The sequence below is a fragment of the Zootoca vivipara genome, chromosome 1 (assembly GCF_963506605.1).
Source record: "Zootoca vivipara chromosome 1, rZooViv1.1, whole genome shotgun sequence".
NCBI classification, from domain to species: domain Eukaryota; kingdom Metazoa; phylum Chordata; class Lepidosauria; order Squamata; family Lacertidae; genus Zootoca; species Zootoca vivipara.
Window position 1 is genome coordinate 67,154,535 of NC_083276.1, and position 25,837 is coordinate 67,180,371.

The 25,837-nt window shown below is 41.1% G+C and overlaps 1 protein-coding gene across 1 annotated transcript in view; it reads left to right on the forward strand.

Annotated features, from left to right (window-relative positions):
* GALNT18 (polypeptide N-acetylgalactosaminyltransferase 18) overlaps positions 1–25,837 on the forward strand; it is a 269,161-nt gene that overhangs the window by 172,159 nt on the left and 71,165 nt on the right. Inside the window, exon 4 of the mRNA XM_035119072.2 lies at positions 21,584–21,767. Coding sequence (XP_034974963.2) covers positions 21,584–21,767 — 184 coding nt within the window. The remainder of the gene's footprint in view (positions 1–21,583; positions 21,768–25,837) is intronic.

Genomic DNA, 25,837 nt, shown 5'->3' on the forward strand with positions numbered 1-25,837 from the left:
AAGGTACGTGGTTCCAAGATGCTATATATAGTTGTGGTAAAATGCTGGAACTGCTTATGTGTTTTAAATGAGAAAATATCAAGCTGAATAATAACAGCATGTATAGGGCAGACTCTGAGATACATATACAGTAATTGTATCAGAAATTTGAAAATGAAACCTTCCATATCAAATATGCACCCTACAATACAAAACATGATGTGAAATGACAGATACAATGTGAGGACAGTTTTGAACCCTAATTCTAAACGGCATACAAATGCCCTCTTTGCTCATAAATCAATCCCGTTGTCAGTTATGTCAACAGTGAAGACCATGATGGAGTGTTGTATTGTACTACTATCGGCCTTGTAGACACTGTTACAGTATCACGAGGGTCACTTTCTGTCATGATTACTCAAATCTGATCTACTCATCTGATTCCACTTAATGGAAAACCGTCCTCCCAAATTCATGAAGTTGTCATACATTAACTATTCATTTGACTTCATGATACATGAGCTCTGATGAGCCAGTGTGGTGTAGTGGTTAAGAGTGGTTAAGAGCGGTAGACTCGTAATCTGGTGAACCGGGTTTGCGTCTCCGCTCCTTCACATGCAGCTGCTGGGTGACCTTGGGCTAGTCACACTTCTCTGAAGTCTCTCAGTGTTTGTTGTGGGGGAGGAAGGGAAAAGGAGATTGTTAGCCGCTTTGAGACTCCTTCGGGTAGTGATAAAGCGGGATATCAAATCCAAACTACTCTTCTTCTTCTTCTTCTTCTTCTTCTTCTTCTTCTTCTTCTTCTTCTTCTTCTTCTTCTTCTTCTTCTTCTTCTTCTTCGGAATACAATAGCTGTGCGATTTCCATAAAATTCAGGATAAATCAGAGTAGATTCATATAACTTTATTCTATCTTAAGGTTACTTTTTCTTCTTAAATCAATAACATTGTATACTACAGTGCAGAATCTAATTATATTGCACACTTATTGATTGTATGACAAATATGACATACAAATTTGGGTTTCGTAACTTTAGGTTCAGAAAAACAATACTGTATTCAATCAGAAACATATATCTGGATTGCTTATCGTCATTTCACAGAATCTTTCTTCTGGTTTCTAAATCATCTCCATGATATGACAAGGACCTTCCTTAAATATGTCATACATCACAAAGGACAGAGGTAGCAAATTTGTGAGAAAGGGCTTTGGCATTTTGGTTTGGCATATTTTCTTATTTTTGTTTTTAGTTTACAACAAAAAAGAAGCAAACTAAAGAAGGGCACCAAGCTAGGTGGAAGAGCAGGTTCAGTGTCCATAAATAGGTACTGCTAATTCCCCAAGCTTTTGGTTTAAATAGAGGTTGCATACAAAATGCTTCTGCATTCAGCTAAGCATGCAGTTAGTTAGTTAGTTAGTTAGTTTATTGTACTTAAATCATACTTTACAGCCCCGAAGGGCTCTCAAACAACATACAAAAGAGTTCAGTAGAGAATTACCATAGGCCTTAATAAGCAAGCATCTAATATAGCCAGCTCATATATTTATAAATTCATTCATTCATTCAGTTTTTATCCTACCCTGCATCCTGTATGATCTCAGGTCAAATTATTGTTAAAACAACAAAAATCAAAATCATGTATCATAATTAAAAATTCTAGCATTTGTCTAAGCAGTATAGTGAGAAGACACTCACATGTGGCTTACCTAAACTCAGATCCCCACAAAGGCCTGGCCAAAGAGATACTTCTTCACACTACACTGAAAGATATACAGTGATGGCACCAGAGGCACCCCTGAGGGAAGGGAGATTCTCAAACACAGTTTCTGCCATAGAGAAGCCTCTTGCACAGCAAGCAAATATAAGTTCTTTCCATTGGGGAATCATTACTTTTCTAGTATTGTAAAAAAGATATGTCTACCAACTCAATGTTGTTGTTGTTGTTTAGTCGTTTAGTCGTGTCCGACTCTTCGTGACCCCATGGACCATAGCATGCCAGGCACTCCTGTCTTCCACTGCCTCCCGCAGTTTGGTCAAACTCATGTTGGTAGCTTCGAGAACACTGTCCAACCATCTTGTCCTCTGACGTCCCCTTCTCCTAGTGCCCTCAATCTTTCCCAACATCAGGGTCTTTTCCAAGGATTCTTCTCTTCTCATGAGGTGGCCAAAGTATTGGAGCCTCAGCTTCACGATCTGTCCTTCCAGGGAGCACTCAGGGCTGATTTCCTTAAGAATGGATAGGTTTGATCTTCTTGCAGTCCATGGGACTCTCAAGAGTCTCCTCCAGCACCATAATTCAAAAGCATCAATTCTTCGGCGATCAGCCTTCTTTATGGTCCAACTCTCACTTCCATACATCACTACTGGGAAAACCATAGCTTTAACTATACGGACCTTTGTCGGCAAGGTGATGTCTCTGCTTTTTAAGATGCTGTCTAGGTTTGTCATTGCTTTTCTCCCAAGAAGCAGGCGTCTTTTAATTTCGTGACTGCTGTCACCATCTGCAGTGATCAAGGAGCCCAAGAAGGTAAAATCTCTCACTGCCTCCATTTCTTCCCCTTCTATTTGCCAGGAGGTGATGGGGCCAGTGGCCATGATCTTGGTTTTTTTGATGTTGAGCTTCAGACCATATTTTGCGCTCTCCTCTTTCACCCTCATTAAAAGGTTCTTTAATTCCTCCTCGCTTTCTGCCATCAAGGTTGTGTCATCTGCATATCTGAGGTTGTTGATATTTCTTCCGGCAATCTTAATTCCGGCTTGGGATTCATCTAGTCCAGCCTTTCGCATGATGAATTCTGCATATAAGTTAAATAAGCAGGGAGACAATATACAACCTTGTCGTACTCCTTTCCCAATTTTGAACCACTCAGTTGTTCCATATCCAGTTCTAACTGTAGCTTCTTGTCCCACATAGAGATTTCTCAGGAGACAGATGAGGTGATCAGGCACACCCATTTCTTTAAGAACTTGCCATAGTTTGCTGTGGTCGACATAGTCAAAGGCTTTTGCATAGTCAATGAAGCAGAAGTAGACGTTTTTCTGGAACTCTCTAGCTTTCTCCATAATCCAGCGCATGTTTGCTATTTGGTCTCTGGTTCCTCTGCCCTTTCGAAATCCAGCTTGCACTTCTGGGAGTTCTCGGTCCGCATACTGCTTAAGCCTGCCTTGTAGAATTTTAAGCATAACCTTGCTAGCGTGTGAAATGAGCGCAATTGTGCGGTAGTTGGAGCATTCTTTGGCACTGCCCTTCTTTGGAATTGGGATGTAGACTGATCTTCTCCAATCCTCTGGCCATTGCTGAGTTTTCCAAACTTGCTGGCATATTGGGTGTAGCACCTTAACAGCATCATCTTTTAAAATTTTAAATAGTTCAGCTGGAATATCATCACTTCCACTGGCCTTGTTATTAGCAGTGCTTTCTAAGGCCCATTTGACTTCACTCTCCAAGATGTCTGGCTCAAGGTCAGCAACCACACTACCTGGGGTGTACGAAACCTCCATGTCTTTCTGGTATAATTCCTCTGTGTATTCTTGCCACCTCTTCTTGATGTCTTCTGCTTCTGTTAGGTCCTTACCACTTTTGTCCTTGATTATGGTAATCTTTGTACGAAATGTTCCTTTCATATCTCCAATTTTCTTGAACAGATCTCTGGTTTTCCCCATTCTATTGTTTTCCTCTATTTCTTTGCATTGTTCATTTAAGAAGACCCTCTTGTCTCTCCTTGCTGTTTTTTGGAAATCTGCATTCAGTTTCCTGTATCTTTCCCTATCTCCCTTGCATTTTGCTTGCCTCCTCTCCTCCGCTATTTGTAAGGCCTCGTTGGACAGCCATTTTGCTTTCTTGCATCTCCTTTTCCTTGGGATGGTTTTCGTTGCTGCCTCCTGTATAATGTTACGAGCCTCCATCCATAGTTCTTCAGGCACTCTGTCCACCAAATCTAAAACCTTAAACCTGTTCCTCACTTCCACTGTGTATTCATAAGGGATTTGATTCAGATTGTATCTTACTGGCCCAGTGGTTTTTCCTACTTTCTTCAGTTTAAGCTGGAATTTTGCTATAAGAAGCTGATGATCTGAGTTACAGTCAGCTCCAGGTCTTGTTTTTGCTGATTGTATAGAGCTTCTCCATCTCTGGCTGCAGAGAATATAATCAATCTGATTTCGATGCTGCCCATTTGGTGATGTCCATGTGTAGAGTCGTCTCTTGTGTTGTTGGAAGAGAGTGTTTGTGATGACCAGCTTGTTCTCTTGACAGAACTCTATTAGCCTTTGCCCTGCTTCATTTTGAACTCCAAGGCCAAACTTGCCAGTTGTTCCTTTTATCTCTTGATTCCCTACTTTAGCATTCCAATCCCCTGTAATGAGAAGAACATCCTTCTTTGGTGTCATTTCTAGAAGGTGTTGTAGGTCTTCATAGAATTGGTCAATTTCACTTTCTTCAGCTCCGGTAGTTGGTGCATAAACTTGGATTACTGTGATGTTAAAAGGTCTGCCTTGGATTCGTATCGAGATCATTCTGTCATTTTTGAGATTGCATCCCATTACAGCTTTTGCCACTCTTTTGTTGACTATGAGGGCCACTCCATTTCTACTACAGGATTCCTGCCCACAGTAGTAGATACGATAGTCACCCGAACTGAATTCGCCCATTCCCTTCCATTTTAGTTCACTGATGCCCAGGATGTCTATATTTATTCTTGTCATCTCATTTTTGACCACATCCAGCTTACCTCCACTCATGGTTCTTACATTCCAGGTTCCTATGCAATATTTTTCTTTACAGCATCGGACTTTCCTTTCGCTTCCAGGCATATCCGCAACTGAGTGTCCTTTCGGCTTTGGCCCAGCCGCTTCATCAGCTCTGAATCTACTTGTACTTGTCCTCCGCTCTTCCTCAGTAGCATGTTGGACGCCTTCCGACCTGAGGGGCTCATCTTCCAGCGTCATAACTTTTATATGCCTGTTGTCTTTGTCCATGGAGTTTTCTTGGCAGGGATACTGGAGTGGCTTGCCAGTTCCTTCTCCAGGTGGATCACGTTTAGTCAAAACTCTCCACTATGACCTGTCCATCTTGGGTGGCCCTGCATGGCATAGCTCATAGCTTCTCTGAGTTATTCAAGCCCCTTCGCCACGACAAGGCATTGATCCATGAAGGGGACCAACTCAATAGGATGCAACTAATCCATTTGGCTTCCCCAGATCCTATAGTTTTCACAAATCACACTAAATGGTGAAACTCCCCTGTTTGAAGAATATTTAAATTGCTGATTTTCTTTTAGAGAATGTGTAATTCTTATTCTGTATTACATTCACGAGTTTAGTGTCCAGAATATTTGATTTTAACCTTTTCAAGCAGCTTCCAAGTATGGCAGCCAGTTTGTTGAATCCTTCAGTTACAGATGAAAAACTGACTTCAATAGCTCCTCAATAGGTGTTTTTTTCTCTCTCTCTGCTGCATTTAAAGAGGTTGTGGTGTGGTGGTGTCAGAGCCAGAAGCACCTCCTTCAGGTGGTGGAGGTGCAAGAAGCAGAGTCCTGCTCACCTTACTGCTTCCAGCACACAGTGTTCTCCATCCTGGGGTGGAGAAGACAAGCAACAATGCCTTGTGGAATGCCTAGACTCTCACTGTGTTCAGCAAGAGGGGGAGCAGTCTGGTGGTGGAGGAAGTGGTGATGGGTCACAGTTCGGCGGCATGGCTTGGTGTGGCATGGGAGCAGGCAGTGGCAGGAAGGCCTCTCCTGGGTGGTGTGTTTCCTTTCTCATTCTCAACAGGGATTATCTGTGCTGTTGCTGTGGAGAAACACTCCAACTGGCTAGAAATAAACATCACTGTAAAGACATTATTGCAAGAATTCACTTTACTCTAACTTGCACTAGAGTTAGTTAGTACTTCTTAAGAAACTGGTCTGCCTTCAAAAAGAAAAAAAGAAATAATCCTAAAGGAGATTCCACATAGAAAGCAAAATGAATAAATAAAATAAAATAATCGCATGACAAGCTCATAAAGGAAACGTGTTTTAAACAATGGCTTTTAGGTCATAATTATTTTACTGTTTAAAGTTCAATGCATTTTATTGCATTGCATCTGTTCCTAAAAAACCAAACAGAACTCTAAACCAGCGTTAAGATTTCCTATCAAAGAGAAAAACAGAAGCTTGCCGTTTCCATTTGCCAGATTTAAGTTCAACCAGGAGAGGCCCATTGATCTATGTAAATGTGCATATGTACTCTTATTGTTGGCCACAGCAGTTTCTGAATGCAGACAGTTTAAAGATAGCCTAATTTAGTGCAAACTTCATTCCTTCTGATTTGGTGTCTCCCTTTACCTGTCTCATTACACTGAGGACCTTGTTACTCATTTGTCTGTCTGGGTTGTTATAGCAAGCCATATGGTAGTTATTTTGAACCTACCTGATGGCAATGGAGTTGTTAGTTCTTTTTGGGTGCTTTTAATAACTGCATGACAAGAGAGAAATGCAGCAGGTGCTGCTTTCCCCTTTATGGAGCTAGAGTGACAAGCAAAGCCTAGTGCAGAGATTTGGTGGTGTTGACACCTGAGCATGTACAGAGAGTGGGCACGGCTGGTAGAATCACAATTGCCCATCCAAACCCACAGAAAGATGGTACTGAATGTCTGCCCAGGGCTACTCTATGTACTCAGTAAACATTAAAAAAACAAAAACAAATTCTCACTCTCCTTCTCAGCTGTGTCTGTTCCAGAAAACTCTGACCTGCCTCTGATGGCTTACCTGGTTTTATATAACAGAAATTCCAAGAGTCACAGCTGTCTATTGTGCTGACTTCACTGCCCTGTGCAGCTAATGAGATTCACAGACACCAGTGCACTTGAAAGCATATAATTCTACCAGTCCTTCCTATTTGGCCATTCACTTCAAAAAGAGGGGAAAGGCTGGGTGTGTGACAAGATTGTAAGATAAGCAGCAAATGATAATGTGTCTGCAGCGTTCACTGCTTTTGCTATCACATATTTGTCCCTGCTTTGGTTTGCAAGCGAAGAAGTGTTATAAGCATCTTCAATAATCTGCATCACATTTGGGGATATGAAAAACAGATGGGAGGCGTTCCGCAGAAAACTGTGTGCGGATCCAAACTGAGATATCTGGATTTTGATGACATTTATTTTCCCAAACCAGATTTCATGTGAAATGGGAAAGTTAACTAGGTTCTGGAAAGTCTCTCTAATCTGCTGGAAGGGAGGGAGAGGGAGAACTGAGCAACACCCCAGAAGACTTGCATATATGGGATCTCTTGAAGCAATAGTTGAGTGAAAAAGCACACTTTGCAGATCATGGTCCATTACTAGGGATGCAGGACACAAGAGCAACTGGTAAACAGGAGGGAAAGCAGCTCTGACAGTGAAGACAGAGCACAGGCCAGAAGATGAGGTGGCACTGTTGGCTCCATCATTTAGAAAAAAAGAGAGGATTTTCAGCTTCGATATGTATTTTGAGGTTTTTCAAAAGGTTTTTAAGTACAACCTTGTCAAAATGCTTATTTATTTTGTATGTGAGTTTATTATTTTGAATGAGTAATGCACTATATTGCCTTCTTCCCAGCTCCTCCTTTGCAACTTTACACAGGAGGTGCCCTAGACAACCTTGTACATCAGCCCACAAGAGACACTAGTGTGCAACACCCAACACCACTTCTGGCAAAAGAGGGACTTTGCTTTCCATCTGTCCTGCTCTCCATTCCTTGCTGCACTTCCATTCTGGACACAGAAGGGGGCATTTTTCTGCTTTAGCAATTTGTTTCTTTGCTGGAAGCAAAAGAGAGATGGAGTGCTGCATACCTCCTCTGCTATTCCATCCATTTCTCTGCTTTGAATTCATTCTTGTCTGTGGCTTCCAGGCTATTGTTTTAAATGCAAGGCAATGCTAAAATGAGATTACTAGTTGTAGCAGGGAAGACAATTAAAGAGAATTCGTTTTTTTCTTTACTGAGATCTAATCTATTTTATTTTTATTTTTTTGGTATCATATTGGTCATGTTAATTCTAGGTATGAGGGATCCACAAATGCAGTTGCCAGTTTACCAGTGACCACCATCAATTAATTTATGGTGAATGTCAGGGCAAGCCTTTATTATACTCCATATTAAGAGCAATAACATTTCTTTAAAAAAAGAAAGAGATTGACAACACAGAGAATCATGGCATGTTTATTTCAGAATAGTGGTTGCTCTGTCATGCTGGATGTAGCATCAATGTCAGCAATTGGAGAGAATTGATGCTTTCCACACACACACACACACACACACACACCCCTCCTTGAGCTTCCTGATGGGGTCAAACAAGGCACACATTCCTTGTAAGATTCCATCTTTGAGTATAACTTATCTACCTAAGATTTCTTTAACTCTTAGAAGTATAGGACAGAAGCCCTTTTCTGCAGTCCTTTTTTTGACAATAGCTATGCAACCCTCGAGCTCACCTGCCCAAGTATGGGACAGCCAAAATAACAGGCAGAAGCTCTTTATATGCTTTTTGTGATCATAATTCAATCCTAAGAACCTCAAGCCTAAGACGCGCCAAAGTGTAAGAAGCTGCTGCTACAAATTCATATTACAACTCATGCAGTAAGTGATATGATATGTGGTGTTGTGGAAAGTCTCATTTGCAGCAAGCACCAGGGTTCTTTGTTCATTGAATAGAGAAGGTGAGCCTTTTGCAGTTTGAGTCATCTTGCCTTGAAAAAGAAATGTGAGACATCACATGTAAAAATAAAGCTCTTCTCGCAATGTGAATGGCCACAGAATGTATTTGGCATCAAGGAATTTGATAAGATTGTATTCCTGTTGTGTTCTGCAGAAGTCTAGTTCACTGATTAAATAGCAACAGTGCCAATATTAGAACTAATGTTGTATTCGGTTGAGAATGCAGGACTGAATGAATTAGGTTGAGTATATCCAACCATAAGATAATGAGAAATTGAGAATGAGCAAGTGAGCGCTATATTTTACCAAGTGTAAGACAGTCATGAATGAAAGGCAGCAGCTAATCATTGGACAATGTTCTATTTTCAGCTTTTCTTCTTTGAGAGCTCTCTTCCTGAACAGAGATGCAACACTCAACTTTGTTCTCCTATTAGTCCATGTCTGTGTTTTCCATGTAGACCGTACTAGCAGCCTTGTACCCAGGGTTGCTTGGGAATTCTAAGAAACTAAAAAATGAAATTGGTTAAAATCAGTGCAATTTTGAAAAGTTCAGTCTGCCATCTTGATTCAAAATGGCATCAAATTAGATCCAAACCTGTGCATCAATCTCAAGAACCACCGTACAAAATTTGGTTAAAATCTGTGCAGTTTTGAAAGGCTCCAGCTGCCCTCTAATTTTCTTGAAACATAGATGAAAACATGCTCCTTGATCTCAGGCAAATGTAGTTATGATATCTTCAGATGTGTCCAAATGTATAGTTGCCAGACAAATAACCCTCCAAAATATATAGTAGATTAATTCATTTATTCATTTACCATGCATCTGTTTAAGACCCAAAGCAATTAGGTCATGATGCCAACTGGAAATGATGCAAGTTGATGTAATTAGAGTTGAGCTAAATTGTTATGAATTTGAGCGGTGTGGCCGTCAATCTATCCTACAGGCTTAGGGAAGCTCCAAAGTTTTGGAGCAAAGCAGCTATGCAATTCTTTTTTTTTTGTGGCAATAGTTGTCCAATCCTTGGAACTTGTCTGACTAAGTCTGGGGTAACCAGGCAACTAAAATATAGGTAGGGTATTTTTAAATACCTTTTGTAAACCTTCCTTACTTTTACCAACTGCATGACCTGTGAGGAGGTCTTGCAGAGAGAGATGAACTGACTCTGCCCAAGCTTCAGATCATTGCTGGGGTTGGAACGGCTGTCCTTGCTTCCAAGGGTTAGAAGACTTCCTGGCCTCTGGCTTGTGGGCTAGCTTGGGAAATGCACAAAGTATCTTGGAGACTTAAAAATCATTTGGGTGGGTGGGTAATTACATAGCTCAGCTTAAGCTGCAATCATTTTCTAGGTTACATCTCTTTTGCATATGGAAAACCAAGTGAACGTCTTCCCTCACTCAATGTGATATGCTCTTCCTCCCCTCACAGAGGCCTAAGGTAATGGCCACAGACCAAGAACACACTTGGGGTTCTTACCCTGTAAACAAGCCAAAGGCCTGTGCCCTTTCCAGGCGCTTGGCTTTTAAAGTACCTGGAGGTGGGAGGCAAAATAACTATCAAATATAATATAAAATAACTATAAAACAAATAACTCCATGAGTTGCAGGTGGAATATAGGCAACTACTTCCTTCCCCAACTAACAATGAAGAAGTGTGCTTTGAATCCCCCCCCCCAAAAAATCTTGTAAACTGTATTGAATTTTTTACAGAGGTGGAAAGGGGAGTAGAACCAGTGCTATTTTCTGGGGGTGGTGTGGGGATATGCATACCCCTAAACATTTAGTGAATCTTTGTACTTCTGTCCGTTTACTGTATTTATTTTTCCCAATTTGAACTATAAAATGGTGATTTTCTTGAGTCAAAATGAGAGTACCCCTAAACATTTTTTTAAAGAAAAAAAGCACTAAGTATAACTATCATGTACAAACCATAGGTCAGTGGGGGGAGTCTATGCTTTTCATGCAGAAGGCCCAGGTTCAGCCCCTGGAATTTCCCTGGGAGAGAGTTGTGCCTGAAATCCGAGGGAGCCGCTACCAGTCAGTACACACATTTCCAAGTCTGGTAAGCCCATGGTCTGGCTTGCTATCAGGCAGCTTCCCAAGGTATTGGCAATTGTAAGAACGATTTGCTAGGGATGAATCCCTGTCCTCTAGCACACTTTGTTGCTGTACTCTGAAACTGTCAAAGGCAATTAGATTCAAAGCCATTTTATGTTTCAGCAGAGCTGATCTATATGAGAAGTATGACAAATTTCACACTTGAAATTCTTTGTATTCTACAAGAAAGCTTTGTTGCTTTAAGGCTCTGGCAGCATGGTGCGTGCATCAGAAAGGTCAGGATGATACGCTTCTGTCAAGAAATGCATTCTGTTTGGGTAGCAGGGGGAGGAATTTATAAAAGTACGCACAACGCAGAAGGTGACTTTGAGCATCTACCCAATCCAGCCATGATCCTGGGTGAAAAGCTCCCATTTATGTCAGATTTGTACTTTAACAATCTTGACAAGATAAGGCCTAAGGACAAAAGTCAATGGCTTGCTCTTTAAGCGCCTGATGAATAAGACCAGTTCTCAGGCAAAAGCTGCTAGAGCGCCACATCACCGAATGAGCAATGAGCATCTCAATGTTGTGTGAAGAGATAACCCATTCCAACTTTTCTTTACCACTCTGTGAAAGGTCTTAGGTCATTTGTGCTGTGATCACTTTATTAACACAAGAGTAATACCTGCACCAGATCCAATCTCCCAGCACTTTATCTATGCTTAAATTCTGTTACTATGTCTATCAGAGCCACGCAAGGCTGAAGACCAAGGGTGGATTTAAGGTGGGTGAGTCTGCCTTTGTCCATGTGTGATTATGCTACAGGAGCATATTTGTCTGTATACACACTCAAGTGTCTGTTATTGTAAATTGAATTGGCCTACATGTACTATGTTTGAGTGCCAAAGACGCAAACCTGTTTGTTATGGTGCGTTCAACAGACAAGAATGTTCTTAAAATGATTGATTGCCTCTTAAAATACTGCATGGTACAAAATTTAACTTTAGACAAATTCCCGTGACGGGGTAAGCTCCTGTTGTTCGGTCCCAGCTCCTGCCCACCTAGCAGTTCGAAAGCACGTCAAAGTGCAAGTAGATAAATAGCTACTGTTACGGCAGGAAGGTAAAAGGTATTTCCATGCGCTGCTCTGGTTCGCCAGAAGCGGCTTAGTCATGCTGGCCACATGACCCGGAAGCTGTCTGCGGACAAATGTCGGCTCCCTTGGCTTATAGAGATGCGCGCCGCAACCCCAGAGTCATCTGCGACTGGACTTAACAGTCAGGGGTACCTTTACCTTTAAGTCTGGGTCTTTGGGCCTTGGCAAGGGTCACTTACATAGAGAATGAGGTGTGTGTGTGAAATAAAACCAGCTGTGCCCAGACCCAGATTTATTCTCATGTCACCTCAATATTGGGAAGGTTTGGTTTAAATATTTAAGACAAATTGATAGTGGAGAAGCATTTACGGTACAAGTGATAAAATATAAACAAAACTGTCCTTGAATGGAGGCTGAACAAATACTGGGTAATGATTCTGTTGGAGGTATTGATCTTTAAGTCCTTGAGGTAGTGTGCTGTGTTTTCCAGTAATGCTTTCCCATTATGCATTTGACTTGGCATAGAAATGCTGCATACGTAGCTAAATGCTTAAACATTACACTAAATGGAGGGTATATGGATATTTTGATACAAAGACACTTAAAAACACACACATACGCCACAATTTTGTGAAAGAGAAAATACATTACGTTAGAAATAGCAGGTGGACAGTGAGGGTTTGCAAATCCACAGGAAGTCTTCACAAACACAGGACATTTCCTGCTTCAGATAGCTAACCTACACTCACCCCACTAGTGCACTCTCGTGGTACACACACACACACACACACACACACACACACACACAACTGCTCTCCTTTCATGTGTTTTCTTACATCATGGTAATTTCTCAATAAACGAATGGGGAAATGGTGCTGAACCTGCAGTCAGTTGGGGTCATCGACTAAATTATTACTGTATCTCCTGAATGCTAGATACTGGGTGAGGTATGTGCACAAATAGGTATCAGGGGCACTCACCCACTGTGCAAAATCTTTCCACGCCTTTCATAACTCGTGAAAACTTGCCCAAAGGGTACCTGTTGTGCAGAAGAAGAAAATGTTTGCAAAATATTCCTCTCGCTTTGGCTCATCCCTACAAAGTGTGTGCTTTGTTTAACTGAGAGAGAGAGAAAGCCACAACCCCAAAGCAACAGAATATTTTCAGCACAGAGATGGAATGTGTTGTCAGAGCAGAGAGAAGGCACATGTGAAGGGGCATAAATATTTCATTTCCTCCCTTTGTTTCCATTCATCCCATTGTTTATTTTGAAAATGTCACAAGACAATTCCCCCACCCCTGTCTTAAAAAGAAATGGTGATGATATACCTTAACTGCCGGCTCTTTTTCTCAGTCACATTAATATTCATTTGGAAAAGTAAATTGGTTCACGTAGTCATTTACTTGGAATTTATGTACTAATATTTAGACTCCAGAGGGTTTTAATTAACGGAATGTGATAAGGGGAGACTTTTGTGCTGAGAACTTTTTGCGTGTGGAGGTCCCCAAAACCACCCCTCAAATAACTCACACCATAGACAGAATTTTTGTTTAATGGTTTTTGGCATGAATTTGGCCACAACTTTTATTGAAATACAAATATAAAATAAGTGAGTGGTTGCGTAGGCATTGGTTCTCCAACAGTCACCTAAGGACAGAAATAAACTTGCCTTGTCCCCTCAGGCTCCCAGGGGCTCATGTGTGTTGCTGGTCCCCGACCGGGGATAGGGACACTGCATAGAGCCCCTGTATTCCTAACCGGAATCTCCCCTAACTCAGGAGGCCAATGCAGTCAACAGACCCCATATACAACCAATAACCAATGCCTAACCGCCAACCTTACAAGTTGTGACTATTTGCTATGCAGTAGGCAAAAACCAGATGGCACCAGCCAATCAGCCAAAAGGAAAAATTCCTACCAGGCCCCTGAATACAGGCGACCCCATGAGAGGCACAGCAATATCAACACAGAGGTCTAAAAACAGTGGAGGGAGGGTGGTGATCTGAAAACGCAGCCAAAGAGAAAGAGAAACCTCTCTCTTTGGCTTTCTTACTAAGGGGGCTGACCCATCAACTTGCAACATACAAATTTGCCCAACAACAGCCAGGGATCTATCCAACAGTGACCACTCATGCCCCCACCTTTGGAAATCAGGAGTGGTTTGTTAAGCCCCCACCGCAAATCATGCTCACCATGATGGTGAACCTGCATTGGGGAATGATGCAGATGAAAAATGCCTTTCTCTTAGATCTCTTCCACTTCAGCACCTGTCCTACTGAGGGGGCTCAGCAGCATTAGAACTATTTCATTTGCAATAATATTCCAATATTTCAACATGGGACCACAGTGGAGAGATTTTGACATGGACAGAAGAATTTATTATTACTCAATATGGAGGCATGGTGGTGGGAATTACTGGAAGCAAAGTTGATACTGAAGAAAAACATGGTTGAGATTTACTAATAATAATAATTTGGGAACCCCTCTTGGACTTTTTATGGGAGAAGAAAATACTTGGACTTGCAGGAGATATCATTTAAACAGAAAGTGGAGAAGATGGGTGTTATCATGGACTGAATGTCTTAAATAACATTTTAATAACATTTTTAATTTATTATTTATTTATTATTTAATAAATAACATTTTTTCAAAATGTAACCAGCAGATGGGAAATCTGCTCTCACCGAGGAAGTCCTTTTAGTTTTTCTTTATTGTTTCTTCCCCCTTTTTTCTTCTTTCTCTTTCATTTCTCTACTGGCTTCCTTCTTTCTCTCCCCTTCCCCTGCTCTTCTCTTTCTCCTTAGGCGTCCTCTGCTAGAGTGCACCCATGGGGGGGGGACTGGATGGCTGGTGGAGGGACTTGGGTGTGAGAGGCAAGGAAATGCTGGTCTCCCAGGGCAAGAGGCTAGGAGGAGAAAGGAAAGAAAGATCCTCAGTGAGAGCTAAGAGGGGCTAGCTATTGCAGGCATAGGCAAACTCAGCCCTCCAGATGTTTTTGGCCTACAACTCCCATCATCCCTAGCTAACAGGACCAGTGGTCAGGGATGGTGGGAATTGTAGTCCCAAAACATCTGGAGGACCAAGTTTGCCTAGGCCTGGGCTAGTGGGTTAAGAACAACCTCTAAGAGATGAGACTATATTCTATTTGTATTTTTGTAGATGCTTTTGTTTCCATTAGTTTTCTATATCTTACCGTATAATGAAATTTTTTAATAAAAATCTTAACACACAAAGTTATTTAGAACTATTTCATTTCATTCAGGGCTCATCCAAACTTCTCCTTGCACCATGATTTTTAGATACAAGTCTGTGCTTTCCAGGCAGGGGTCTGAGCGGTGGGTTTTTTGGGGGGGAGGGGGAGCTATGCTGCTGCTTTCCCTGGGAAAGCCTGCTGTTTACTGCTGAATCAGACATCAATCCGCAGAAAAACCCAATTGATGTTTGTTTCAACTCAGTCGTATTTGTCCAGCAGGACCGACCAACCAACCAACCAACCAACCAACAAACAACCCACTTGGACCCGTGTCTAGAAAGCATGGACCTGTGTCTACAAATCACTTGGAAGTCTGGGTGAGCCCTCAGTGCAGTTGCAATACTGGTTCCATGCAAACCATGATTTGCAAACTGAATCCCAGCATTTGAAGCATGTAGTTTATTCACTGTAGTCTCCTTTCTGATCATTGATTTAGAAAGTTCAATAATTCATCTGTGGTTAATTACTATATACATGTATTTCCTACTGATGACCCTACACAGTTCACTGAAAAATCTAAAATGCCTGAAATCCACCTTTTTATAATTTTCATCACAAAGCAGCATATTTATATGAGCTGTCTCTTTTATAGACATGTTCAGAAAACTGAGTATACTCAATATCCAGTAGCTATGCATCTGCCTCAGGCCTGCCCTACCACCAGTCATTTGGCATGTTTAAATGTGATGTTTATTCTCACGCACATGCATCCATTATGTACAACCATTCCTCCTTGATTTTGAAATAACTGTGCAGTACTATGGTACGCATGCAGGAGTGCTTGTGCCCAGTGTTGGGGTTAAAAGCAAAATCAGCAGAAACTGGTTGAGGAACTTACACATAGAGACCAAGACTTAAACAAATGCTTGGTTTAATGGAGAAAGTAAATTTAACAAAAATTAAATCAGGCTTATACAAAATACCCACACAACCAAACCACCCACCAAGAGCACACTGGGAAAACGCCCAGCACAGAGGCAACACACAACACCCCTGATATACCCTGCATCATCAGCTTCACAGCAACACCTGTAGAGCTGCTCCACAGCTGCAGAGCCCCAGTCATTAAATCTTTCCTGACTCTTAAAGGTACAGTGAAACAATAATGACACTTTTACACAATCATTCAACATATCCCCTGCAGTTCATTATTGTGAAACAGAGACAAACTTTGTACATGTCTTTCATGCGCAACTTTTGGAAGTGCTTTAGTAAAGATGTCTGCAACTTGTCTGTCACCGGGGACATATTCAAAAACAATTGTTTTGTCAGCAATCAAATTCTTTACAAATTGTAAACGTAATCTCAACACTCTAGTGCGCTGTGTGTTGGTTTCTGAGCACAGGATAGCAAGTCCACTCTGGGAATCGAGATAAACTTTTACTGGGAGTGATGCTGGCATCTTTAAGTCTTCAAATATTTGTAAATACCACTCTATATCACGAATGGCCTGAGTACAGGCATATAACTCACTTTCAGTTGAAGAAAGACAATTAATCATTTGATTCTGTGCTTTCCATTCAAAAGGACACCCATTATAAAAATAAACCATACCAGATGTACCTTTGTAATTATTTTGCTCTACAGCATGAGATGCATCACAATATATTTCAAAACCTTTGTCAATAGATGGTGTAAATTCCAACCTATAATGTTTTGTGTGTTTGAGGTACATCACCACTCTCTTAAGAGCTTTGAAGCATTGGGTAGTGGGTTTTTCTACAAATTTTGCCAGAAAATGAAAAGCATAAGTTACATCTGGCCTTGAAACTCTTTGAATAAAATTGAGCTTGCCTATGGCAGAGCGATACAAAGTTTTGTCAGAGAACGTGTTATTGCCATCTGTAAAAGTGAAACCACATACCATAGGCGTTTCTTTCCCATTTGCATTCTTTAAACATAACATTTCAACAAGATCATCTATTTTTGCATTTTGATGAATCAGATAAGAACCATTTTTGCCTTCTTCAATTTGCATGGATATATAGTTTTTAGCTTTGCCTAATTCTACCACATCAAATTTTTCTTGTAACAGTGACACTATCTTTGTATATTCATGTTTAGTTTTTGTAGAAATTAATATATCATCTACAAACACACATAATTTGGTCACAGAATTTCCATTTTCTTTTGTAAATACACAGTTATCTGCCTTGCCTTGTGTAAAGCCAAAATTCAGCAATTCCTTCACTAAAGTCTGATGCCAGTTTTTACCACTCTGATGCAAACCATAAAGAGATTTATTTAGTTTGCACACTACTCCTTTAGTGGCGATTACGCCATCAGGGACACGCATAAAAATTTGTTCTTCTAAATCTGCAAACAAATAGGCAGTTTTTATATCTACATGATAGACAGAATGTCCACGCTGGGATGCATCTTTTAACAAAAGCTTAACAGATTCATATTTTACGCTCGGTGAGTAACACAAATCATAGTCTTCACCTGGGATTTGCTGGAAACCTCTGGCTACTAACCTAGCCTTGTACCTTACAACTTCGTTTTTATCATTCATTTTCACTTTATAAACCCATTTTGAATCAATAACTCTCATGTCTGGGGTTTGTGGTACAAGAGACCAAGTGTTATGCTCTTTTAAAGAAGCTATTTCAGCATCCATAGCTTTGTACCAATTTACAGCTTCATGCAAAGGTAATTTTTGAACATCGTTGTAGCATTTTGGCTCAAAAACTACTTTATTGGCATACACAGTGTATAACTGCTCTTTTGAAAACTGTCTTGGTTCCTGTCTCTTTCTGTCTGAACGTCTTAGTCCTGAAGAAGAGCTAGGCCCTTCAGAATCAGTAGAACTATTTGGACTTCTAGCTTCAGACTGTAAATTGCTATCATCAGACTGATGAGACTCTTGTGGGCTTTTCTTACTTTCAGAAAACTCAGAAGAACTTAACCTTTCTTTAGGTGTCTGTGTCTTTAAATTTTCAAACAAATCACCAGACACAACAGGCTTTTCGTCTTCAGATCCACTAGTATCCCCTGCTCCAGCGTCTTCCTCTTCTACTTCTACTTCCTCCTCATCAGCATTATCTAAACCATCACTATCTTGAAAAATAGCAACTCTATTCCAATTCACAGTTTCAATCATGCTTCTGGTAATATGAAATTTGCCAGTTGCTGGTACATAAACTCTGTATGCCCCCTGCTGGTAGCCCATGAACTTTCCTTGAACACTACGTTCATCCAACTTGTGTCTAGCAGGGTAGTGAATAATAACGTCTGAACCCCAAATTCGCAGGTATTTTAAATTAGGGCGTTTTTTAAACAACATTTCATAGGGTGTAACATTTAAACTAGAATGATAGGATCTGTTTTTAACAAAAAGATAGGCATGAAGAGATTCCGCCCAATATTCTTTCCCCAAATTAGCATCATGCAAGTAAGTTTTAACACCTGCCTGCAAATCACGTTGCACTACTTCTACAATCCCATTCTGCCAAGGACTTCTAGGGCAGGACAACTCGTGAACAGTCCCCTGCGCTTCCAGGAAATGTGAAAATTCCTCAGAAACAAATTCTCCCCCCCTGTCAGAAAACAAATGCTTTATAGGTTTGTTAAAGTGGGTTTTTACCCAGTTGCAAAAAATCTTGTACTTCTCAAGTGCTTGTGACTTTTCAGCAATGGTGTAAACAAAACAATATCTGCTGTACTGATCAATAAGAGTAAGCCAATATTTTGAATTTCCTAAAGAAGGAGGGAGTGGCCCTACTAAATCACAATGCACACGTTCAAATGGCTCTGTTACTTTCCTGCCTGAGCATTTACCCTTTCTTGCAACTTTTATCTTATTCTTACAACAAGATACACATTGCATATAGTATTTACATGGCTTCAAGTATAGTCCATCAACAATCTTCTTTGTCTTTATCACATCTGTGAAATTTAAATGTCCCAAAAGTCTATGCGCCTCATGAATACATCCGGAGTGAGGCTTTACATTTCTCAGCCCTTGGCTTGGCTGGGTTACTCTACAGTTCACAGGTGGCTGTGAATGCTTTTTAAAATATAGTCTATATAAACCTTCAGACTCTCTGGCATACAATACACGCTTTCCCCCTTTGTAGAACTCACATAGTGATTTTGTGAAGCACACAGTTACTCCTTGGCGTGCAAAGCAACTTACTGATAATAAATTGTCCACTGATGGGCAGTAAGTGCAATTTGCTATTGTGATGTTCAAGGAGTCAAGTTTCACAGTACCTCTGCCAAGCGACTGTAGAACGTCGGAGTTGGCCAGATGAATGGTGCCAATTTCCTCTTCGAAAGAAACAAACAGACTTCGGTCGTTACAAAGATGAATTGACGCCCCGGAATCTACTACAAACGATTTCCACGTGTCATCTTTAATTACTTTACGACCTAATTCACGAGCATGGAACGCTCGCGGCTCACGTCCATCTTTACGATGTGCTGCCGACCGCTGGGTTGCTGTCTGTGATTTACGAACTGGAACGGACTCTGAAGCATTTTGCTTTTTAAATCTGCAGTCCCTCGCAAGGTGCCCCTGCTTTTTACAAAACCAGCAATGCTTGGAAGTTTTGAAAGCAGATGAATCACCACAGACTTGCATACGGCGTTCCTCATTATTTTTAGAAATAGGAGTGCTAATCCCACAAGCCTCCCTTCTGTCCAGCTCGCCCATCAATCTTGCTGTTACCCCTTCCACAGTTAATTTTGCTGGAGGTACAGCAGATATCTGACTAGCTATGGCATCATAGTCTTCACCAAGAGAACAAAGAATAATAAACACATATTGAATGTCAGTTATATCTACGTCTCTTTGAATTAGTTCGCCGCGTATCGCCTCCAGACGTCTTAAATGTGCTGCCAGGTCGCCTCCAGGCTGCAGCCTTGTCTGGTACAGGCGTTTAAAAAATGTTAGAGCAGACGCTGACTCCTTTCTAATGTGCACTGCCGTAAGACTGTCCCACATTTCTTTGGCAGTTTTCTTATTTCTTATATACACAACTTGCTGATCACTAACAGACAAGTTAATTAATGCCCTTGCTTTAGCATCACCTTTCGACCAGGCTTCGGTCACAGGAGCAGCAGGAGGGTCCTCGGTTACGTACTTCCACACATCACGGGAAGTCAGAAGTGCTTCCATGCGAAAGGACCATAGACTGTAGTTCTCGGCCGTTAGTTGCGGGAATGTTAAAGCCTTCTCAGCCTCAGCAACACGGTCTGCCATGCTGGAACTTTTCAACCACCAGCCCACAAAACCGTTGCAGCAGAAAAGAGGGAAAAAACCTTTCTAAACCTTTCTCCAAAAACTAACATGTGCAGTTCCACACTCAACCACTGGGCCCAAATGTTGGGGTTAAAAGCAAAATCAGCAGAAACTGGTTGAGGAACTTACACATAGAGACCAAGACTTAAACAAATGCTTGGTTTAATGGAGAAAGTAAATTTAACAAAAATTAAATCAGGCTTATACAAAATACCCACACAACCAAACCACCCACCAAGAGCACACTGGGAAAACGCCCAGCACAGAGGCAACACACAACACCCCTGATATACCCTGCATCATCAGCTTCACAGCAACACCTGTAGAGCTGCTCCACAACTGCAGAGCCCCAGTCATTAAATCTTTCCTGACTCTTAAAGGTACAGTGAAACAATAATGACACTTTTACACAATCATTCAACACCCAGGCCCTATTTTCTTAGGAAAGGGCAATTGCTTGTTGGTTATGGGGGGAAACCAAGAAAACAACACAACATTTACTTTAAGACTTCAGGTGAGTTATAAATAGAGGAGACAGTAATTTCTCCCATGAGTAGGTTTTTGAACAAGAACACAAAGTCCTGTAAGTACATTTATACACTGCTGTGTACAGATACATACTTGCACCAGTAGGATATCAGAGCTGTGATATTCTTTTGAGGCTTGCTCTAGCAAATATATCAGCAAGAATATTCTGGAAAAGGGTGATAATATTGCTAATATTTATCTAAGAACAGCATTAAGGAAACAATGTGGTTCACACCCCACTGAAGCAAATGGCCAAACTTCCACTGTGCAGCTCAATCATTTACTGCAGAGATTTTTGTAACAAGACTGGGTTCCAACAAGGAAGCTAGCTCCTATTTCTTTCCCTTTATGTACACCAGGCATCCCCAAACTTCGGCCCTCCAGATGTTTTGGACTACAATTCCCATCATCCCTGACCACTGGTCCTGTTAGCTAGGGGTGATGGGAGTTGTAGGCCAAAACATCTGTAGGGCCGCAGTTTGGGGATGCCTGATGTACACCTCTGGCTTTTTACCACATGCCATTTCAACATAAACTGCTTATGTAGTAACTTCAAATGTCTTCTCCTGTATTCCTGTGTTTTGCAAAACTGTTGGTGTTTATTCAATGCAAGGGAAACCTGCAGTTTTCAAGGCCCCGTTCACCCCTCTCCCTTTATATCATACACACAAATAGCCCTACCTATAAGTTGTTTATGATCTGATCTAGATGAGCACATCTCAGAAGTCGGACAGATGTTCCTAACCTCCTTTGTATTCCTTGTACAGAAGAACTCAAAGAGAAGCTAACAGAATATGTTGATGAGGTGAACACACGGAAGTCTGGGTTCATCAAGGTGGTTCGACACAGCAAGCAAGAGGGGCTGATTCGCTCTCGTGTTAGTGGCTGGAGGGCAGCCACGGCTCCCGTAGTTGCACTCTTTGATGCACATGTAGAATTCAACGTGGGATGGTATGTGCCTTGCTGCTTCTGGTCTATGTCATTTGGTAGAGTTTGTTTGCGCATGTTCAGAAAAGTTCTATAGAGGAGTTAATGGAGGGATCCTCTAATGCTGTATTAAATATGTAGCCACTGATTAAAAATTTGTTAAGTGGCAACAAATGAAGTCTTCATCATCCTTTAAATTCCACAGGAGTTTGGCCATTGCTTTCAGTGAGTTAATGAATGCAATTAAAATGTACTTGGATTAAATCTGAGCACACATGTGTGAAAAGTACCCCTATTCCATTGATTTTTGGAGGACTTTGAACAATGGGGAAACTTTTAGTCCATTCAAAATGAACACATAGGATCCTGCCCTCTCTCAGAATTGGCTTTGTTACATTGTCATCTAGCCAAATGCCACTGGCTGTGTAGTATTGTGACATCATCAAGCAGACTGCCTTGACACCTGATTGGTTGGCAGCATGTTAGGCTTAACCTGTTGTTGTTTTAGATGGTGCCAAGGCAGCAGCCAGTCACTCAGGCCTGCAGATAACAGCAAACAATATGAGCAAGAGAGGGATTAAGGATATAATAACTGTCCCCTCACAAAAGAATAATTGAGATGTACATGTGCACTGACACTTGAATGAAAACAGCCAGGCTGGTAAGATGTAATGCAATTCCCTGGTGTAACAGGCAGACCATCTGGCTGTTAAAGCCAATAGCTGAAGCTTCATTGGCTTCTCTGGACTCAGCATTACATACAACACTTTGATAAGTCACATATAGACAGTTCTTAATATATAACTAGTTTGAATAGCTTGGTTCAGAACACTGAAATATTATTATTTGGTTGATAAAATAAAATGAATGCATGCTAATGCCTTAGAAAGTCTCTGTCTTGGTAGCGTCACTATTCTTATTTGTTCTTACCCTTGTATATAATTCCTGATAAAAAGAGTAAGGTGGATTCTGTTTGAAGACATAGGCAGAAGACATAGAAAGTCACAATCTTCAGAGCCTGAAAGGTTGGAGGCACAAATCTGACACCTTTTAAAGTGACTATCTCTGTGCCATATAATTGTATTCTATGGAGGTTGATTTCTATGTCATCTGGAGGGGTGAAAAGGGTGGAAGATGAAAAGCTGAGGAGAAATACAAAGAAAGTGTTTAGCTTTTTAAAATCATGTTTTTAAGAAGAATATGTGAGGAAAGGTAAAAATAGAGATGCTGAAGGATAAAACTCAGGGAATGAGATTTCGCTACATTCTGCTAAAGTGGCAGTCAAAAAGGAACCGGGGGGGGGGGGGAGAAGGTGCTCTGTCTGCCCTCAAGCCAGGAATAGCACATGGGGCTTCTCTGCTTGAGGACAAGGCCCAGAATGTAAAGCTCTAGAAGTTTATAAAGTGCTGCTCTGTGGAGGTGAAGATCCCACATGTCACCACTTGAAGAACACCAGTTACAGGCAAGTTACCTATATTGAATTCGGCATTGTCCCATTACAGTGGTGGTGCTCTGCAGAAATAGTGAGCCAGCAACTAGCATCGTTTTGATACACACAGCAATTTATCTCACTTTTCACATATAATTCCTGCATTTAGAAAGGTATAGTATGCTAAGCTAACATGCTCAGTTATCTGTTCAGTTTCCTTTCGTTCCCCTGAGTGTAAGGAGGGGGGCGGATTTTTAGCCAAGTGGTTCATAATGTAGCCAGTGTCTAAAAACGTTTAAGGGGGTTGTAAAACATGGCCTTGGACTTTGAGGCCTTACTGTTGAAATCTTTTAAAGATGAAGGCATCTTAATATTCCTGTGTGGTCAGATAATGTCAGTGGAGGGGGGATCTTATCTATAGACACAAAAGGAACAGGGACAGAAGTCCTCCGGAGATATGAATAGGGAAAGAATTTTGGATAGATAAGCTCAATCCATTTTCTGAGCAGATAATTCCAACAAAAGAAAATTGAGGTGGGGTATGCAGGTTGGCTGAAACAAGAGTTGTTAAGGTGGATACAGTAGATAGGACTCTGTATTACCACCTGTTCCTTTTGATCCTAGTCCCTGCTGCTTTATACTATTGAACAGCAGTATGCCCTGTTCCATCTTTCTACTCTGCTGATCCAATCCTTACAGTAAATAGCCTTCTAAACAAACATACTCACAAACCAGATTACAAAGGGAACACAAAATATATAAGCTTTCTTGAATATAAGCTTCCTTGGCATTATCTTGCCACTGTGCCATAAATCTAAAGGCCAGGAAAGTAAGTTGTTTGGCATTTATGGGTCATTCAGACCTGAGCTTTTGTTGTGCATCTTGTCTTGGTTCTGTTCTTAAAATAGGAACAAGGAACGGCACACTCTAGTATACTACTCTTCACCTTTCTCCAAGGCTGTGCCATGTGCCTAATGGGCATAATGTTTATCAGTGGCACCAGTGACATAACTGGTGCAGTTGATTCTGCATTCATAGAACCATCTTGCTGCATCCCCCCCTTCCAAATATACCAGAGACTATAGTTAATTAAAATTGGAGACCTTGCTTACCTCAACAATAAGCACAACATTGGCTGGGGTTACTAGTAAGAAGGTTTTTGCAACCTGCAGTGGTACCTCTGGTTAAGAACTTAATTCGTTCCGGGGGTCCATTCTTAACCTGAAACTATTCTTAACCTGAAGCACCACTTTAGCTAATGGGGCCTCCTGCTGCCGCCGCCGCACCGCCGGAGCACGATTTCTGTTCTCATCCTGAAGCAAAGTTCTTAACCTGAGGTACTATTTCTGGGTTAGCAGAGTTTGTAACCTGAAGCGTCTGTAACCCAAGGTGCCACTGTACACCCATTGTTTTGTTATTACATGCATAACTATGAGAAAATGGAGCATTCCCTATTCCCATGGTATGTGCAGGGCTTGATTGCTGGATGGCAGCTAAAATGTTTAGTTCTAAGTTGAACGATCTTAAAGTCTTCAGCCTCCTACTTTTTCTTCATTTGTGTGTGCCAGGGGTAGAAGGTGTCCCTAAGCAATATATTCATAAAGCATATGCAGAAATATCCAGTTAAGATGCAACAGACCCATCTTGTTGCTTGGTTTATGATTAAAGTTAACTATAGCTTTCTAAGATGCAAAACTTGGAAAGCACTGGGCTTAGCTGTAAATTTTAAAATACAATTCCATCAGTAAATCAGTATGGGCATTTCTTTAGAAAATAACGGGTGTTCAAATGGAAAGTGGATTCTGATAATGACTCGAATCAATAATTTTCTGTTTGGTGACTGAAACCCATTTCACCCGATTAGACAATGCTTTGGGTTTTTATTTTTAAAGTTGGGGGGACTGAGTTTAAATTCCCCTTTCTGCTTTGTGGCTTTATGGCTGAAACCATGCAATTTTCACTGTGGCTCAGGTCAGGTATTGAGCGCCATGTGATCACCCACATGAGATCAGGGTGCTGTGGTAAGGTTTTGTGGAGTTGTTATTTCATGGAGCCCCAGGAAAATGAAGATGCACCAGTGGTAGCACTGGATTGGCTCTGCTGGTGTGTTTGCACCACACCAACATTGCCACTGTCACTTCACCCCTCTCTTTCTTTGTAAGCAGCAGTGATGCATTTGACTGAAGGTCAGGGAAGCACCAGTGTCCCATTAAACCATCCACCCCTGCTATAGTTACCTAGAACTTGGTTGCAGACCAAGATTGATGGGCTGGTTCCTCCACCTCCAGCTGAAGATAAGCTCTGCACAACCCAGACTCTAATATTTACCTCTCAGTGCGTGTAACCCCAAATACGCCTTGTGGCATGGAGAAGTAAATAGAAGAAGAAGGAACCTGTGTTGGAGCACATTGCCACATATTTACATGTGGAATTCTGGGAATGCCCAGAATTGTTAGTATAAAAAAAAGGAAATGGGGGCAACAGTGGTTCATAATCAGTGCTGTTCCAGCTAAAACTGCAATTAATCTCTTCAAGAAAGATTCTGATAATTATTCCACTGTGAAACTAATTCAACATTTTTTAAAAAGCTGCCAAATTAGTAATTATTAAAATCTGGAAATCATCACAACTTTCCAATAGCAAACTGTGATATGTTAAGCCATGG